At 48.3% G+C, this 18,309-nt stretch overlaps 1 protein-coding gene across 1 annotated transcript; it reads right to left on the bottom strand.

Moving 5' to 3' along the window:
- Positions 1 to 6,723: 6,723 nt before the first annotated feature.
- Positions 6,724 to 18,088, bottom strand: LOC122375484 (serine/threonine-protein phosphatase PP1-beta catalytic subunit). The gene is made up of 7 exons (XM_043354892.1): positions 17,633 to 18,088; positions 14,442 to 14,573; positions 11,434 to 11,664; positions 10,313 to 10,489; positions 9,778 to 9,929; positions 9,108 to 9,242; positions 6,724 to 7,686 (listed from the first exon to the last, which is right to left on the bottom strand). The coding sequence occupies exons 1-7, from the start codon at positions 17,682 to 17,684 to the stop codon at positions 7,588 to 7,590; spliced, it is 978 nt and encodes a 325-aa protein (XP_043210827.1). The 5' UTR covers positions 17,685 to 18,088; the 3' UTR covers positions 6,724 to 7,587.
- Positions 18,089 to 18,309: the final 221 nt, after the last annotated feature.

The following is an 18,309-nucleotide window of genomic DNA, read 5'->3' as shown; positions in this document are numbered from 1 at the left end:
GATGATACACAATGTTAAAATGACTGTCCTTTGTATGTATGTATGCATATGGTGTTTGTTATATAAAGTGTTAGTGGAAAACGATGTGCGCGCTACAAGCCCCCGCCCCCATGACCCATCCGGGCCAACCCGGGACTGGCCCCTCCTGTGAGGGGCCGGTCGGCCGGCCGGGCGTGCGGAGCGCCGACCTAGACGGGTCGACGCTTCGCTCGCCCGGTCGGTGGTTAGGGGGCACCGCCCGGGGCTGCTTGCCGGGCGGTGCGGGCGGGGGCTGGCGGCCCGCCTGGAGCGCCGGGGAGGTAGCCATCAGATCTCCCCGGCTGGGGAGGTATCCCACAGCTCTCCCCGGGGCCGGGACGGCATATGTCACGAATTGACACCGTCCCGGCCTGGCCAGGCGGGTCGCCGATGGGAGCACAAAAATGTTTTATGCTTATTTTTGCTTGTGTTTTATGTGAATTGTGTTAATAAAATGTATGAAAAAAAATGAATACCTTTGTAATCAATTTAGAGCGGTCCTGCGACGTCTTCTTATCTGTAACTAAAACTTCTTCGTTCTCTGAAAAGCTCCCATACTCGTTCTTGAACAGCTCGAAAAGCGCAGAGTTCAGTTTGATAGTCACTTGCATTCCATCACGAGTGCTTACAGAGTAATCAGAGCGATTCAGGACTCCATCTTTCTTCTTGAGTGCCTTTGTACGATTTAAAACAAAATTTTCAATACTGGAAATTGGTTCATCAGCTAGCTTTGGAGAAGTTTCATCCTTCATTTTCATATCTGTCGGCCCTGGGTTCAACGATGTCAAGGTCAGGGCGCTCGGACCAGGGTTCAGTTCCACATCTCCCGCTAGAAGTAGCAGCAAGAGGACGATATACAGACGCTTGCTGTTATACTTCTGACATCGCTTGCTAGGTGCGGGACGAGGGATCAGGACAGTAAGCTGCGCTGACACTTTGCGGCTGCACCATGGCGTGTACTGAACAGTGTCCTCTACTCTGCATACCGCACACACAATCACGGCAGCGAGCAGAGCGAACGTGTGTACTTTTCCTCCAATCATCTCCCGAGACTGGCTCTAACGAAAATCTCGACAATAGATGGCGCTAGTGTCGCCACAATCTTTCACAACCTCCCCGGGAAGACAGGACTCTTGACAAGTCACGTGCGGTGTCAAGGTTGATTGTCTCAATTTCGTAACCGAATTATAGCAAAACATGCACAACTTAGGAGATGATTTATAAAATGTTTCTTACTTGCTCGTCTTCACCGCGCGGCCCATAGCAAATAATGCTTCATTGAAGTGATTGTCGATATTCTTGCTTCTGGACACATTCTTACATTTTCATAGATCCGCGTCAAAAACATGCGTCATCCATGTCTCAAACTCGCCGCAACTCGTCGATGTGACCCAGATATGGAAAGTGTCCCTTTTAACTAACTTATTGCGATATTTATGCTACGTAGGGTTGGCTAATGACTTTTAGCATCATGGGTGTAGGAGCGCCAAAAATATTGGTGAAGGATGTCACCTGAACCTTCGGAGAAGGTACAGGACTTTGCCGCAGTGGAGGGGGGGGGGGGGAAATTTCGCCAACTCATGTTTTTTCTCGCAAATGTCTCACGCCATTATCATCTAATTAACGCCAACTTTTCAGTACATGCCTAAAATTGAATTTTTAGGTATCCAAGCATACCTTTGGATACCTACCAAAGGTATCCACTATCAAAGCATACCTTTGGAACCTAAAGGTATGCTCCACTGCTCTTTTTTCGTGACCAAAGTCTTACAACTTTCCCACGAGTAAAAACAAGCCAATATATTTTGATATTCACGGCATTTACATACTGAGACACATTTACACGTTTACCAGCCTCAATACAGTTTTCGACTTTACCTATCATTACGGAGCGAGCGAAGCGAGCGTAGTCTTTCCTTAGATTAACGGAAATTTCTGAGTATGAGCGGCCTGCCGACCGGCCGGCCGGCCGGCCGTGGTCACGATTCTGCGACGCTTATATCTCAGCAACCACTTGACCGATTTACACGCGGTAATTTTTGTAGGGTAGCTTCATTCCTTCTACCAAGTATTGGACTATTCCCGATGCATGTGGGTGACCCCTTATGCACGTGCCACATGCAAAACGAAGAGGTGTCACTTTTGTAATTGTTGCAATATCTCGGTAACTACTTGGCCGATTGCGCTGAAAGTTGGCATGTAGGTAGGCACCCACTAGGCAATGCATATCCATGTGCCAGAGTTGGGGTGCTGCTGCACGTGCGCACGTGCAGGGGTCGATTCCAGATCTTGAGAATGGCTGGACCGATGGCGCTCAAATTTGGTACACAGTTAGGGACCGGTTAGTAGGGTGCCGTGCAAAAGTCAGTTGGGACCCATTTTGCACGTGCGCACGTGTAGGGTGCCGCTTCCAGATCTCGAGAACGACTGGGCCGATTGTGCTCAAATTTGGCACATCGCTAGAGACCGGTTAGTAGGGTGCCGTGCACAAGTCAGCTGGAGGTACCCCGTCGAAATTTCGCACGTGCAAAGCTCACCCTCTCGCTCGCTCCGTTAGTCGCCCCAAAAGGCGTTATACTGGTTTATTAAATGCAGGGCTGGAGAAATGATTTCAGAGGTGGGGGGGACTAGGCCTCGAGGGGCCCTCAAGGAAAAGGGCCCCAAGTGTCTCAAAGGGCCCAAAATCATATTACCTTCCAAGGGCGGATCTAGGGAAACGTTTGGGAGGGGGTCACAAGTCGGCCGACATGCCGGGTCTGATGGATGAATTCTGACGACCGGGGGGGGGGGGGGGGGGTAGGGAGCGAGTATGTCGAGATCAAATGACATTTGATCTTCGTCGTTTCTAAGATTAAGTTTTATCATTATTAGTCACTCGGCTCAGTAGTTTCAGTTAGTGAAACCCACCTATACAGGGGCGTCGCTACGGATTTTTTACTGGGGGGGGGGGGGGGATCGACGTACTTAAAAACCCAGAAGTAGATATAGTTACCTCACTTTTAGCCTAATGCAATAGTAGCATATAGTCATGATCTCTCTTATTGACCTGTTAAGGAATCGGCGGCGCGAAGCGCCGCAAAAATTTGCAAAAAAAATGTAAAAACACAGCTCTAAAACACAAACATTACAACCCTTATAGCATGCTATAAAAATATATAAAACCGTTTTGACTCCGGCGTTTTGACTCCGGCTTAGTACAAGCCGGAGTTCCTTCACAGTACACATATGAATTCCGATTCAATTTGACACGGTTGATGTTATTACATCAATATTGATTGGTGTATGGCGCCGAGAAAATTTGCAAAAGTATTTGTCAAAACACAGCTCCAAAACACAATTTTTACCACCCTTTGAGCATGGCAGTACAAACCGGAGTTCCTTCACAGTTACACATATGAGTTCTAATTCAATTTGTCACGGTTGATTGGTGTAATTACAGTCATGATTTCGTATTGACCAGTACGTACATGAATCGGCGGCGCGAAGCGCCGCGAAAAATTTGCAAAAAGATTTGTCAAAACACAGAGGGGGGCGGCCTCCTCTCTACAGAGGACCACCTCTCTACTGCGGGCCTTCTCTTTTCGCAAGGCCTCCTAACTACAGAAGGCCTCCTCTCTACAGAGGTCTTCCTCTCTACCGAGGGTCTCTCCCTTTCAGAGGGCCTCCTTTACAGAGGGCCTCCTCTCTTCAAAGAACCTCCTCTCTACAGAGGACCTCATCTCTGCAAAGGGCCTCCTCTCTTCAGAGGGCCTCCTCTCCACTGAGGCGCGAGTCCTCCTCTCTACAGAGGGCCTCCTCTCTACTGAGGAAGTCCTCCTCTCTACAGAGGGCCTCCTCTCTACAGCGGGTCTCCTCTCTACAGCGGGTCTCCTCTCTTCAGAGGGCCTTCTGCTTTCAGGCGGTCTCCTTTCCACAGAGGGCCTCCTCTCTATACAGGGCCTCCTCTCTACATAGAGCCTTCTCTCTACGGGGGGCCTCCTCTCTACAGAGGGCCTCCTACCTACTGAGGGCCTCCTCTCTACTGAGGAGTCAGAGGGGCCCTAGCGGTCAGACACAGGCACTAGCGGGCGGTTATTCAGGAAGTAAGAAGGAAGGAGAAGGAGGCCTCAGGAAGTAAGAAGGACCCTAGCTGTCAGGCTGGTCAGAGGGCCCTGAATGTCCTGATGTGATTTTTTGGATTCCCGTGAATTTCTTACGCCTCCGACGTGATTTTGGCCCCCGTGGGCTTTCGGCGCCCCACGGGGGCCTCCTGAAACCCCAATGGGGGCGCCCCGTCCCCCCTTGGGTACGTCCCTGGGGCCCACACCGGTCTCCGAAGGTCCAAATTGCCTCTTGAATCTCATACTGTCCAGTGGCCCGATGGTCTTATGATGGCCTTTGAGGTTTCTCACCGGCTTCAGAGGGCTCACATCGACCTATGAGGATCCCGCGCTGGCCTCCGAGGGCGCAAAATGTAAGAAGGTAAGCATGCCGCGTAAGTAATGCATAAGTATTCCGGCATCTGAGGGACTCCGACTGCTTTTTGGGTGCCTACCGCCTCATACCGGTGAAATGAGGGTCCCTGACACCCTACCTGTCTCTGAAGGTCCCATTTCGACATTCGAGATCCTTATTTTGGGTCACAGCAGAGGCCATGCAGTTCCCTTAAGGCCCAATGCCGACGGTCATTTAGCAGCTTCTGATGGCCCCACGTCCTCTTTTGAAGGCACCTCAGGGGTCACCATAGGCCTGCCAGGGGCACCACCGGCCTCGCAGGGGCACCTTGGGCTGTCAGGGGCACCACAGTCCTGTCAGGGCCCAGGGGGCCCCAGCGACCTAGCAGGGGCACCACAGGCCCGCCAGGGTTACCACAGTCCGGCCAGGGGCACCACAGGCCTGCCAGGGCCCAGGGGCACTAAAAATAAAATAAACAATATAAAAAACAAAGATGGAAACACCGCATCACCAAAATTAAGTGGCCGAAATCCGTTGAGTTTTTAATTTTGGGTATAGGTAGGGGCACCATAAATTAAATTCATGACCATCCCCTTGGAGTTTTCCTGTATCATCCCCTGGTGCTCGCACGGTTGAGACAAAAACGAGTGAGATTCTGGCCTTCAATACGCCTTTTCACGCAACACGATCCAGACAAAAACAAAGGTATTAGCTCAGATGTGTTTGATAGGTGATTTTGAGCATGCAAGACGGCGTCTATAACGCATTTAGGTATTCGGCTTTTGGAGGGGGGTCAACTGACCCTCTCAGACCATTTGGGGGTCATGACCCCGTGCCCCCCCCCCCCCCCAGGATCCGCCACTGAATTATTCATGCGTTGCTGTACATAGGAGGTATGTGAAAGAAAAGTATGTCTAGCAAACACCTGTCGAATTTTCAACAGGCCCACTACTGGACCTGGACCACATGGACTCAATGAGGGCCCATGGCTCTCTGATGGTTCACGGTCACCACGGAACCATTAAGGGCCCACTAGCTTGTGGTGGACTACGACTCGTTGAGATCTACTCACTGATATAGGGTTCCGATGCTTGGAATGGGAGATTTAAAACACTAATACAGGCCAAAATGGCTGATTACTTTTTTAAACATAAGTCAGAAGGGCCCACTTTCGTTATATATTAGGTCCCCCCCAGGTCCCCCCCAGGAAATGGAATTAATGGGGCCCGGGGGGGACGGTCCCCCTCGGTCCCCCCCGGTTTCTCCGGCCCTGATTAAATGGCGTGAATTGTGAAGAAGGTGGGCATAACACTTCATAACTGAAAGGATGGAGTAATTGGGTACCTGTTGCCGTTTTAGCCTTTTTGTTCATCCCATTCGGCATTGCTTTTCTTTTTTAACATTAGATCGACCGTCGAACCCAGTCGTTCTAGCATTGGTGAAGAGTGAAGACCCTCACCTGCCTTGCTCAAGATTGGTGAAGGATCCTTCACCAATCTAAAACTTTGGTGAAAGGTATCCTTCACCAAAGACATACGTTGCTACACCTATGTTTAGCATCAAGCCCTATCATTCGGCAAATGTCATCTGACAAAAACCGTCCAAAATGAACATGAAATACGGACTGACCAAAAGGCTGTCAAACCCGTCGGACACTCCGAACGTCGACGTAGTGTGGGTCACTCAGCTTAGATTGTATTATTTGATTTTGAAGAAACCCGAAAACCCAAAAACTCGCAACCCGCATGCGAGGTCCAGTGTGGGGCGGCCTTTACATTATAAGACGCAAATTCTTGAGCGGAGGAGCGGATCTGCCGAAGAAACTCCGACCTCCGACTGCAAGATTGATATGGAACAGACTAATGATATAACGTTTTCAACCGTGAAGGGGAGGGGGCAGTAACCTGCGCGTCGTATAACACAGTTTAGCAGGACATACTTTAACATTCGGATCCGATGACATCGTGCACTTTATAGGTTACGAGCAAAAGATAAAAAGAAAGGGAAGCACTGGAGGCAACGAAAACGGAATAACACATGATAAAATAAATCGATCATCGATTAACTATTAGCAAAGTTTCAAGTAGTCGTTGAGACCAAATAGCGCAAAATCAAGATCGCCATAGGACCTAACATTCAAAGGGCTCGGAAATATTCCCTCGATCTTGCTCCGTGGTCAGTTCAGTGCACCTTCAGACACCTAGCGGTGAATGTGTATAGCAAGCCGTCTGTCGCCACGCGATGCGAAGCATCCAGCACACAGACCGTGACGTCATTTCAAATTATATATTTGTCACCAGTCTGTGGGCAAACTCTGTCACATAATACAGCGGGACGGGCGGCGACCGGTCGGAACGGCGCCGGAGCCGTGCACAAACACGAAGAGAACGGGCGAGGACGTAAAGGAACGAAGGCCGGCCGGCCGGCGGCGCCGCCGGCGCTCGCAGCGCCCCCGCGCAGCGCCGGTGGCGGCCGGCCGACGGCGGCACAGACAGCGAACAGATATACAGAGCAACGGGACCAAACGGAACGGCATACAGACCAGACGAGATACATAGCGCGGCGTCGGCGTCGGCGCCGGCGCGCGGCGGCGCTCGGCCCGGCGCGCAGGGCCGCCGCCGTGGGCGCTCCGGGCGCCCGATGGACGACAAGCATTGATCTCCGGACCGCTGGCGGCTCGGCTACACGCTACAATAGGCGATCAGGTATGTCCACCTGCGGCCGGCCGGCTGGGTCTCGGCCGCTCGGGCGGGCTCGCCCTGCGCCGCCACCTCGCTCCCATCAGTCCCCGAATCACACGGAACGCCGAGACGCGTCGTCGTCGTCATGACGACGCCACTGATCAGCACACGTCGGCACGGCGCCACTGCGCGTGGCGGCTCGCTTGTCTCACTGTCTCACTGTGGTCCGTCGTGCGGGCCGGCCTCGGTGGCGCCCGGCACCGGCTGGGCGCGGCCGACGCTTTAATTTAACAGCCTCTACCTAACACCGAGTAACGTGGGCGGGCCATGGTCGGGCGCGGCCCACTGCGGCCGGGTCTCCTGAGGTGCTGACAGCGCCCCTGGCGGCGGCGGGCGGAACTCGGTCGGGGCCGCGGCCGGCCGGTAGCGGACCGGCGCGGCACCACGCTGCCTCCTACTTCCGTTTGGTGGGGTTCTTGGGCGGCGTCACCGGTCGACTGTTGCCCATGCCCGTGTATTGGTACTTTGGCTTCTTCTCAGACGGCTTCAGGATCTGTCAACCGAACGGGTTACAGTCAGTACACTGGGTATCCGTAGAATAGTTCCTAAACTAAGCCTTCATTGATGCCTATCTCACATCTTCACTGTCCTTATCACGCGCCACGTAATGCGGACTCAGGTTGACGCGTCATGTGCTTACCAGATAGTGTGGCATTGAGATAAAACATATAAAAATCACCGAAACAGCTGATCATCGTCCAGTAGTAATTAGATCAACAGCATAAAAACTGTTAAAACGGTGTAAACACACCCAACGAGTCACATGATCCTGGCTCTAACTGCTTCAAGCGTCAACGATTCTCATAATGATCCCCGGATAGACATGTGAACAGCAAAATAACTTCATATTTAAGTGCCTGGAAATCAAGGAAAACAAAATTGAACAATGAAGACACTGAACAGAAATTAAACCTCTGAACACAAAAAAGCGCCACGTTTGGTTATTGGGGTCTTAGGGCGCCCGACTGCAAAGGTCAATTTGCGCCCATCACAAAAAGTGCCTCGACTAAAATCAGAAATGCATGTTCCCGGGCGGCGGCCAGAGTGCGCCCCCTTCCAACCAACTAGCGATGGGGTGGTCCTAGATCATCCTAGCGCCACTCCTCCGCGCCGCGTGAGAGCAGGCCCCGTCTGAACTCTGGGCGTCCCTCTCATATCAGTCAGCGGGTCAGATAACCGCCCTATCTCGGTTACCACCAGATAAGGACGCAGAGGCGAATGATCTCAACCACTGTATTGTCACTGACTGGATAAAAAACTTCAGTCAACAGCTCAGCCAGCTTATCTTTGTCAGGTAGGTCCAATGATTCAGTGTTAAGAGCATACGAGAATGCTTGAAAGTTGAGGGAATGCACTGCGTTACAGAGGGAGGGTGGCCAACGGATATGTTGAATATGCTACAGCCCGAAGATAGTACCGTAACCTGCTACATATCGGAAGTAAGTTAAACCCCATTTAAAGTTAGCGCCAATGACCCAGGCGCAACTGCAGGTGGCTGTAATATTTCTAACACTCATCATTTGCGGGGCAACTAGGGTTACGACTATGAGCCAAACCAACCCATCCGATTCAATCACTCTTGGCAGAATGATGGAGACAACGGCCGATTGTACCTACAGCCTGAGTGCACTTGTAGCGTGGGTTCCCCATTTACTGTACCACAGACTTCTCTATATAAACAAGTCCGTGATTGTACCAATCGGAACACTTCAGTAAGCTTGACGAAATGCTTCGTCAGCATTTATGGTAAGCCTTTAATGAGAATAGGCTTGACAGAACAAGCATCACTTCCCCCAGTCAACATTTACAGCCTAACATCCACCAACCAAAGCCCGACCATCACTACCACCTCCATCAATTGTCTGCACCTCCAGAGCTAGAGAACGCCTCTGCCCAGCCGGTCCCGTCACCCACCTGGAAGGAGCACATGAGCGTCTCGTCGACGGACATCATGCCGCCGGCGTTGTCGAACTCGCCGCAGTAGTTGGGCGCCGAGAAGAGAGTCACCAGCTGCCGCTTGGCGAAAAACTCGTAGCCGTCCTCCACCACCTGATCCGGGGGCGGGGAGGGGAGACGGGTCAGGCGCGGTGGGGTCACGAGGGGGTCACAGCGGATGGTCGATAGATCGATATGACCGGCAGGCATGGAGCGCCGGCTTTGTTCGGTTCATAAGTAGGTACAGGGATGGAATAGAGGGATACATGTGATATGACACGGATATTGCTATAGAAGACGGATGGAAGACGGCATGGAAAGGAAGTCAGGGCTCGCACCTTGCAACACGATCGGTGTGTGTTTATGACAGGGCATGAGAAATGAACATGGTGAACAAATGAACATGAAATGAACGAAAAACACCACTGTCACACTTGTTCGTGTGCTAACTTCTATTAATGCCAATGTTACGGAAATGGCGTAATAATACCCAACCAAAAACTGACGGTGCAAATTAACCGATATAAACAATAAACAAAGTGCAAGCCTGTCCACAGAACAGCAACTTCGTCCCCACCCCGCCCCATCCGTCACCGGCCCCGGGAAGCCCCACGTCCCTGCCGCCCCAATCCCGCGGCCAATAACTGACCTGATGGGCGCGACAGATGAGATCCAGGTCGTGCCGGTTGAGGAACTTTGACACCACGTCGGCACCGAATGTGAACGAGACGCCTCTGTCGTTTTCGCCCCAGCCCTGGACGTCTTTATCCGGATCCGACCACAGCAGGTCGCATAGCAGGCCTGTAATCGGAGAGAGGAGAGACGATAGATCAGGAACAAAACGTCAGCTACAAATGCATAATTTTGCTCGTTATGCAGCAGAAACACATATGTGAATGAGTGTCATACATAACTCACTATTTTCGCCTCGAATATGAAAGGACGTGACACAAATGTCAGTTTACAAAGCACTGAGCAACAAACAATCAAGCTCCCACATCATGTTATCAAATAGCTAAGCAATATCTTATCTCAGCCCACCATATCGAACAGAGATGACATAAGACCAATCTCCTTGCACAGCAATCTCTGCCAAGCTCGGCCAACCATCCCACCTCACAACACCACCCTAACCCCACAGTGCTACCTATCTCCAGTCCGCCCGCTCGCCGTCTGGCCAATACCTGTGTCTGGCACGTCCGTGGGCCTCATGATGCGTCGGATCTGCTCCATGTTGTGAAGATCGGGCGACAGGCCGCCGTGGCAGCAGAAGATCTTCTCGTCAATGATGGCCGCGATCGGCAGACAGTTAAAACAATCGGTGAACGTCTTCCAGAGTTTGATGTTGAAGCGCCGTTTGCCTGAAAGGAGGAGGAAAGGGGGGGGGGGGGGAGGTTATACATATTATGTAGTGAGATGAGATGAACGTGGAAAATATTGCATGTCAGACTGGACTAGCAGTACCTATTAGTGGTCGAGAGATCGTATATCTCATGTCTGTAGCTCACAGAATTACGTCATAATGGGTCACTAAGATTGTGAAGTGATGCTCTTTCGACACTAAGCTACCTTCCCACTCCCAGAGGTGCTGATAACATCAGTGAAACAGAGATAATGTCTGTCATTATCGGGCCAAGTTGAGTGCATATCTCTCTCAGCTGTGATAACACCAAAAGCAGGTCGTCATTGGTGTGATGACCATTAAAGGAAAAGGGCCACCTTTAACATGGGGATTGAAACTGAGATAGCCATCTTGTAGCCCGTGTCCGAAAACCTAATTGTATACCTCCTTACGGCCGATTTCGGCCTCCATTCGTAGTTATCGGCAATTTTAAAAGAAAATACGCCAGGAATGCGTCCTTATCCCAGGAATGCGTTCTTATCCGACAATACAGCCACCCGCGGCGAGGCTTTGGTTTTTTACCAATCAGCTCCAACCAGCTCAGCTTTAACCAATCAGCTTATCTGACACAATCCGACGAGTCTGTCTTCTGAACGCTGATTGGCTTGAGTGTGACGTCATCGCTATGCCATCATACAGTAGGTGCCGTAGAGAGTATCAACATAGTACCAATATGTTATATAGTTTTTAATACTTTTTAGCGAATTGTGCACTTCTGGCACCAGTTTTAAAAAGAAAATGAAAAATAATAATGTCAAAATAAAAAACAACGATATCTTCATATTTCACGAAGGTGGCCCTTTTCCTTTAAACTAAAATATCGTAGACAATTGTCCTGAAAAACGCAAATTTTAGAACAAACTACAGCGAAACCACGCGAAGCACCAGGCGACGGGTACTCACATTCATCGTAGAAGCCGTAGATGCGGTTGATGCTGGCACACTCGTGGTTTCCGCGCAGAAGGAAGAAATTCTCGGGGTATTTGATTTTATAGGCCAGCAGGAGGCAGATGGTCTCTAGCGACTGCTTCCCTCGGTCGACGTAGTCTCCCAAGAAGAGGTAGTTGGCCTCCGGTGGGAAGCCGCCGTACTCAAATAGTCGCAGGAGGTCCGTGTACTGGCCGTGGATGTCGCCTGCGCGGGGAGGGGAGGTCAAAACAGTTACAGCACTGGTGAGCAGGAAGACTAGAACTAGAACTATACAGGTCCGTGTACTGGCCGTGGATGTCGCCTGCACGGGACATGATAGGTCAGAATAATTACAGCACTGGTAAGGGGGATGTCAGACTGGGACTGTAGCGGGTCCGTGTACTGGCCGTGGATGTCGCCTGCGCGGGGAGGGGAGGTTAGAATAGTTACAGCACTGGTAAGGGGGATGTCAGACTGGGACTGTAGCGGGTCCGTGTACTGGCCGTGGATGTCGCCTGCGCGGGGAGGGGAGGTTAGAATAGTTACAGCACTGGTAAGGGGGATGTCAGACTGGGACTGTAGCGGGTCCGTGTACTGGCCGTGGATGTCGCCTGCGCGGGGAGGGGAGGTTAGAATAGTTACAGCACTGGTAAGGGGGATGTCAGACTGGGACTGTAGCGGGTCCGTGTACTGGCCGTGGATGTCGCCTGCGCGGGGAGGGGTCAGAATAATTACAGGGTGTCTCAAAAGTTCGCTTACAGGTACCAGCCATGCTTTTTTGTCAATAATTCTGAATCAACAAGAAATTAACAGTCGAAATTTTGCATGGGCATTGGTAACAACCTTCCTCAAGCAGCTTCATTGTTTTCAAGCGCATTCGACCCTTCATGAGCTCACAAAAAGGGTTCACCTCTGACCATGGATCAGGCATGAAAATGGAGGTCGCATACTCGGGTCGGCTGAGAAACTCTCTGCTTCACGAGTAATGGGAATGGTTAGGTCGGAAATGACACATGGCAAAGTGTCGGCGAGGATGAGTACAACATGTTGGTCATCTAATAAAAACGGTGGCTAAAATTTTTGAAGGACAAAACCATGCGAGACTAACAGCGCTTTGAACGACCCTTGTACCGCAGCAGACTCGTGCTCCGGAAAGCAGCTGAAAATGCAGTCCTAACTATTGAAAACTGACTAGAAGCTCACAGACAGAGGTTACCCAGTTTCAAAAATTGCAGGTCATCATAAAATAAAGACAAAATATCATTTTAAATTGTTTATAATATCTATAACGCTAAATTTTGAGGGAAAATAATGCGAAAATCGTCAATGCCGAGGACAAGTGACCCTCCAAAAGTGTCAATTAATGTAAAGTTTTATCTAACGAAGTTTCAAGAGGCAGATCTGGAGCAAATAGCTTTCTTTTACACACAAAATCCGGACAAAACCGCACGATGGAAAGGTTTTGGCCGTTTACAAAGCAGAACCTCTCCTGAGGAAAACACTCCGGAACCCAGCGAAGGTCTTGGCATTGAGAATGGCGAGCGTTCGGGATTTGCAAAATTTGCAAAATGTGTCTAAGAAACAGATGGCCGACACATTCTGCTAAGATATGCTGCGAAAAATTTGCCCCTGGCACTTCCCATTTGTTCAGGAATGGGGTTGTTTTGAAAAGAAAAATGGTGCTTGGGAAGTCGGCGCCAGTCATTCATGAAGGAGTTAGCGCCAGAGAAGACCTACAAAATACTCACGGATGGTGTCGATGCAAGCTGTCGGCTTTCAGGGAGAAGCGGATGTTGCCGGGGAGCTCGTCAAACCTAAATCCGACGCAGAAACTGCGGGGGATTCCCCTACAAGAGCTTGAAAGCTGGTAACCTTTTATCAGCATCCGGCAGCTGACGGAGTGACGAATATCGGTATGGGCAAATATTTTTGGAGATACAGCAAAGGGTTTGGTTTCCAACCTTCCGAATCAGTTGTCAAAGCATGCATATTTGTCTAGTGTACACACGGACACCAAAACCTTAGATTTTTGGCCGGTTCTTATATGCTTTATTGACATGGGAAATGTGTAAGCGAACTTTTGAGACACCCTGTATGTACAGCACAGGTAAGGGGAGGTCATACTGGGACTGTAGCGGGTCTGTGTGCTGGCCGTGGATGTTTCTGGACGGGGAGAGGAGGGATCTGAATAATTACAGCACCGGTAAGGAGAGGTCAGACTGGGACTGTAGCGGGTCCGTGTACTGGCCGTGGATGTCGCCTGCGCGGGGAGGGGAGGTTAGAATAGTTACAGCACTGGTAAGGGGGATGTCAGACTGGGACTGTAGCGGGTCCGTGTACTGGCCGTGGATGGCTCTGGAGAGGAGGTCAGAGTAATTATAGGAATGGTAAGGAGAGGGCAGATAAAATGTGGATACGAAAAAAATATTCAGTCTGAACAAAATCAAGACACCTTATACATGTATGTTCCCTATAATATATTACGAGGTGAACTGTATGCTCATTTTATCAACAAAGATAAATAGGTGGTATAGTGGAGGCGGAAAAGAAAAGATTCTGTAGCTTCTAATGTTATCTTCACATCCCCACGAGGGCATGGAAGAAGTTAAAAATATGAATCTTTCTACGCAACTGATGCAGATAGTGCAATATTTCAGCAATGTACGGTCAACGCAGCAGCGTGGCAACATAAATGACTCAAATCGATCATTAGGAAAGTCGTGTGTCAGAGGCTCTGATTATTAGCATTGCCTACCAGTAAAAGGAGACTGACAGACTAGCGAAATTTCTGCATAAACATCCTAAGCCATGTTTACATCAACATTAAATGCTATTTATTTGGCACTTACTACTAAGCACCTGTTTGGCACTTACTACCCGAGCACCTGTATAAATATACATGAGATAACCGAACTTTCAGCGACTACTAAACTTATACTAAAGACACTAAATTAAATACTCAAGCATATCACATGTCACCTGGAAGAAATAGTTTCACTGACCGCAGATTTTCAGGGGCGCCTCCAGCTCCAGTAGGATGGGCTGCTGCAGGAAGATCTCGCGCGACTTGAGGCAGAGGCTGCGCACCTCCATCTCCGACATTTGCACAGACTTACCCGGCCGGCATCCTCGCACTGAAAACAAAGGGGAAATGCATGTCAGCCATTGAGCCTCAGTGCCCGTCTGAATGGAAAGGGGAAATGGCGGACTGGGATAGCGATGTGTCCCGGAAGAAAGCAGGCTGGAAGAGACATGTTCTGGAACCAGCGGGCTGAACCACCAATCAAAGACCGGCGATATTGTGTGAGACAGCACATTTAACTATCTATTTATTTGCTATCCTACTGCTACAACAAAGGCTTGACTTCTAGGCAAGCTTACTTAAATAACATTTTTAAGAGATTAGCTTGAATGTTTGAATGGATAGACTGACAGAGCTGGAGTCCATGTCAAGCATGCTGCATAGGTAGACCCTAAACCCTACCTACTGCCTGAACAAGCAATTCTGGGCAACTGGAGAATTTGGATGCCAAAAACTGGAGAAGACAATTAGTAGCCTGTCCCACTCAACTAGCTTTAACTAGCTGCAGCTGCTGCAACTGAAACTCACATATCAAGTGCCAAGGTGACTTGAAACTCTCACCATCTCAACTCCTACTTGCACTCAGCCAAGTAGGCTACAAGACCAAAATAACAGAGTAATGAAAAGGCAGAGAAGTGGACTGCATTGAAAGGGAGCAGGAAATCACCAAAGCAGCATAACTTGGTAATGATACCTGCTGCCAGCTGCTTCCCCATTTCTGAAATTATGATGGCATTCGGGAACAGAGGGACACAATAGCCCACCTATGGCAACAAATACACCAACCCTAGTCAATGGTTACATATACTTTCTAAAGGTTATATAGCCTCAACCATCCAGCCCTACTGAGCAGCTCCTCACTACATCCTGTCTCAGTCATTAAAGGGACCCTCCCACCTTCAAAAAAGTTAATGAATTGCATAAAAGTGGTGTGACATGGTTCAGAGTGAGCAAAAATGAATATCTACCAAGTTTCATTGAAAAATATTAACCGTTTTATTTCTATTTTTACATATTGGACGATTACTCAAGTTTATTTTTTGGAGCCTTGCTGTTCCAACAACATTATTTGGAAGCAATAAAAAAGTGTGGCAGACGTTGCACGCAAACAGCATATACCACCACTGTTCACAAAGATGTTAGTATAAGATTTTGAAATCACTGTGTTATGTTATGTGCTGACATCACAAATTCAGAGGGGGCATTCAAATGCATTAGCCCCTTTGAATCCAAAGTGCTGCAACTTTTAAATTAAATATCTCTGAATCAAAGCCTTTCTCGATGTTATGAGTGCCCAAACCAGTTATAAGTGCAAGCCAACTCTGGCTATCTCAACTCAAAACTAATGGTAAGGTGGGATGGTCACTTTAATGTGAGTGATGTATTTTCTAGTGTGCCCAGTAGTGCTTGTGTAACCTGGCTTTGAAGGCATTTAGGCTGGGGGCAGTAACAACAAAAGATGACAACATGTTCCAGTACTTGATGACGTGGGCAGTGAAGACAATTTGGTGCACACTGGGAGTTCTAATGAAAGCTTCTGTTCGGATGTCTTTACATTTCAGGTACAGATTTACTGAACTAGCTTCAATTTTATAAAGTGTGTCACATGATAATAAGCATGTTACCAGCCTGATAATACTAGCTAGCCCAAAGAAGGTAAGGGTCAGTGTTAAAGCCTTAAGATATTCATGTTTCAAATGCACTTTTCATTAACCCTTTAGAGACTACACTGGTTAAAAAGCTAATAATAAGTACTCACATAAAACACCATCTACCATACAATTAAAAAACCTTGTGAACTAACACTGGACCAAGGGTCTCATTTCCAGTGTGCCACAAATATATTTCACCCACGGTGCTGGATGGGGATATTTTAATTATCATTACAGTGAGGGCTGCAAGTGGAAAATTGCAATTTGCAGAAAAGCACAAAAAGAAAAACAATTATGATAATCATTTTATAACTGAATGTTAGAGAATATCAGAGCTGCTCGCTAAGATAATTGGGTAGTAGTAAAGCAGGTGTCACACTTGTTTTACCAACCAAGGAGAGGCACTGTAGGTAGGTTGTAGGTTGTAACTTTTAGGTTTTAGGTTGTAGGTAAGGTTAGGTCAGGTTTGGTTAGATTTGGTTTGAGTAGAAAACATCTTTGGGTAAAGCGCCTCTCCTTGGTTGGAAAAAAACAAGTGCAACTCCTGTTTTTCAACTACTGATAATCGAGTGATTTTTTCTAATTTTTACGACTCGGACAGCAAATGTACAAGCAGATGTTCTTGGTAACATTGGGAGTGAAAAATTGTTCTGGAAAATTGGAGATGAGAGGAAAATTATTATGACTACAAAATGACAAAACAAGAACAAGAATGTAAGAATTGCAGAGCATGGAACTGACATCTTTTGTGAACATTATTTGTAGCATATTATTTCAACATTAAATAAAACAATTATTTCGGACGTAAAGTCGAAAACATTTTACTTTAAAGGGACCCTCCCACCTTAACATTAGTTTTGAGTTGAGATAGCCAAGTTTGCGGCCAGGCTCAGAAACCACCATTTATCCTGGTCGCAACCCCCGCAGCTTTATGGTGTTCAAGAAATTTCTTCCCTTTACTTGCAGGGTGGGACCAGCTTGGTCCCTATCTCTTAACCATTACGGGAATCTGATGACGTCATCAGGCTTTCGAACGTCCGTTAAATGTTTGACTAAAACGTTTTGTAGCACGCGGTGGTATATGCTGCTTTGCGCGCAACAAATGCCGCACTTTCAAATAAAGTCGCTAGGAATAGCGGAGATCCCAAAAAGTAAACAAAAGTAAAAGTCTAATATCTTGAAAACCGGTGAACATTTTTCGATGAAATTTGGTAGATATTCGTTTTTGCTCTTTCTGAACCGAGCGACATCACTTTCATGCAAATTCATTAACTTTTTTGAAGGTGGGAGGGTCCCTTTAAACAATTCGAATGGGTTTTTGAATTTACTTATACAAAAATGGCGCACATGATCATGAACCCTATCACCAAGTAAGTGATCAACCCAAGGGGACCGAGGGCGCAACATAACAAAATCACTTGATATGCTTAAACATAGTTACAATTCAATGAATTCTTACCTTCTAAAAGTCGAGAGATCAAATTATCGACATTTAATTCACCGTCGGCCATCTTCACTTGTGACTCAACCGTATCGTCAACGTTAGGCAGTTGCCAGATTACCGATTTCCAGATTTCATGCCTCAGAGACTTTTTACGAAACTCTCAAGAAAAGTCACCGGTGTCGAAATGTCTCAAGATGATCTACCACTCCGAACACAAATATGAATCGAAGAGTGAATTTGAATTAGCTACTTGGACTTGGAATATGTCTATCTTTACTTTGACTCGCTTTACATTCGAGCAAGTGTATCAGGCAACAGAGAAACTATCTATTCAGTTGATTTCATCAATTCTCTCATAACACCTAAGCCTGGTGGTGATGTTTCGAAGGCATAGTTTAGATAAAGACCGCCAGGTGCCGTGGTGTCCTCCACTTCTGTGGCTGCAAAAGTTCTCTATACCTATACCGTGGCTGCAAAGAAGGTGGTACGGGGCTGGCAGAGTTGACATAGGTAGTTCTTTAAAAAAAAAATGTTTTTATTTCCTTGCCTAGTTATCCCATTTTCAGGCATCGGCCTGGACAGTGGACATCCTACCGGATAATCTAGGAGTTCGAATCTAGGTACACTAGCCGTTTTCACGACGGCCATCTGGTAGGTATGTACCTACACATTTGGTGCACATCTGGTGCAGA

The sequence above is a fragment of the Amphibalanus amphitrite genome, unplaced genomic scaffold (genome assembly GCF_019059575.1).
Source record: "Amphibalanus amphitrite isolate SeventyFive unplaced genomic scaffold, NRLGWU_Aamphi_draft 001851F_arrow, whole genome shotgun sequence".
In the NCBI taxonomy this organism is placed as follows: Eukaryota; Metazoa; Arthropoda; class Thecostraca; order Balanomorpha; family Balanidae; genus Amphibalanus; species Amphibalanus amphitrite.
This window is presented reverse-complemented; position numbering and strand designations above follow the sequence as displayed.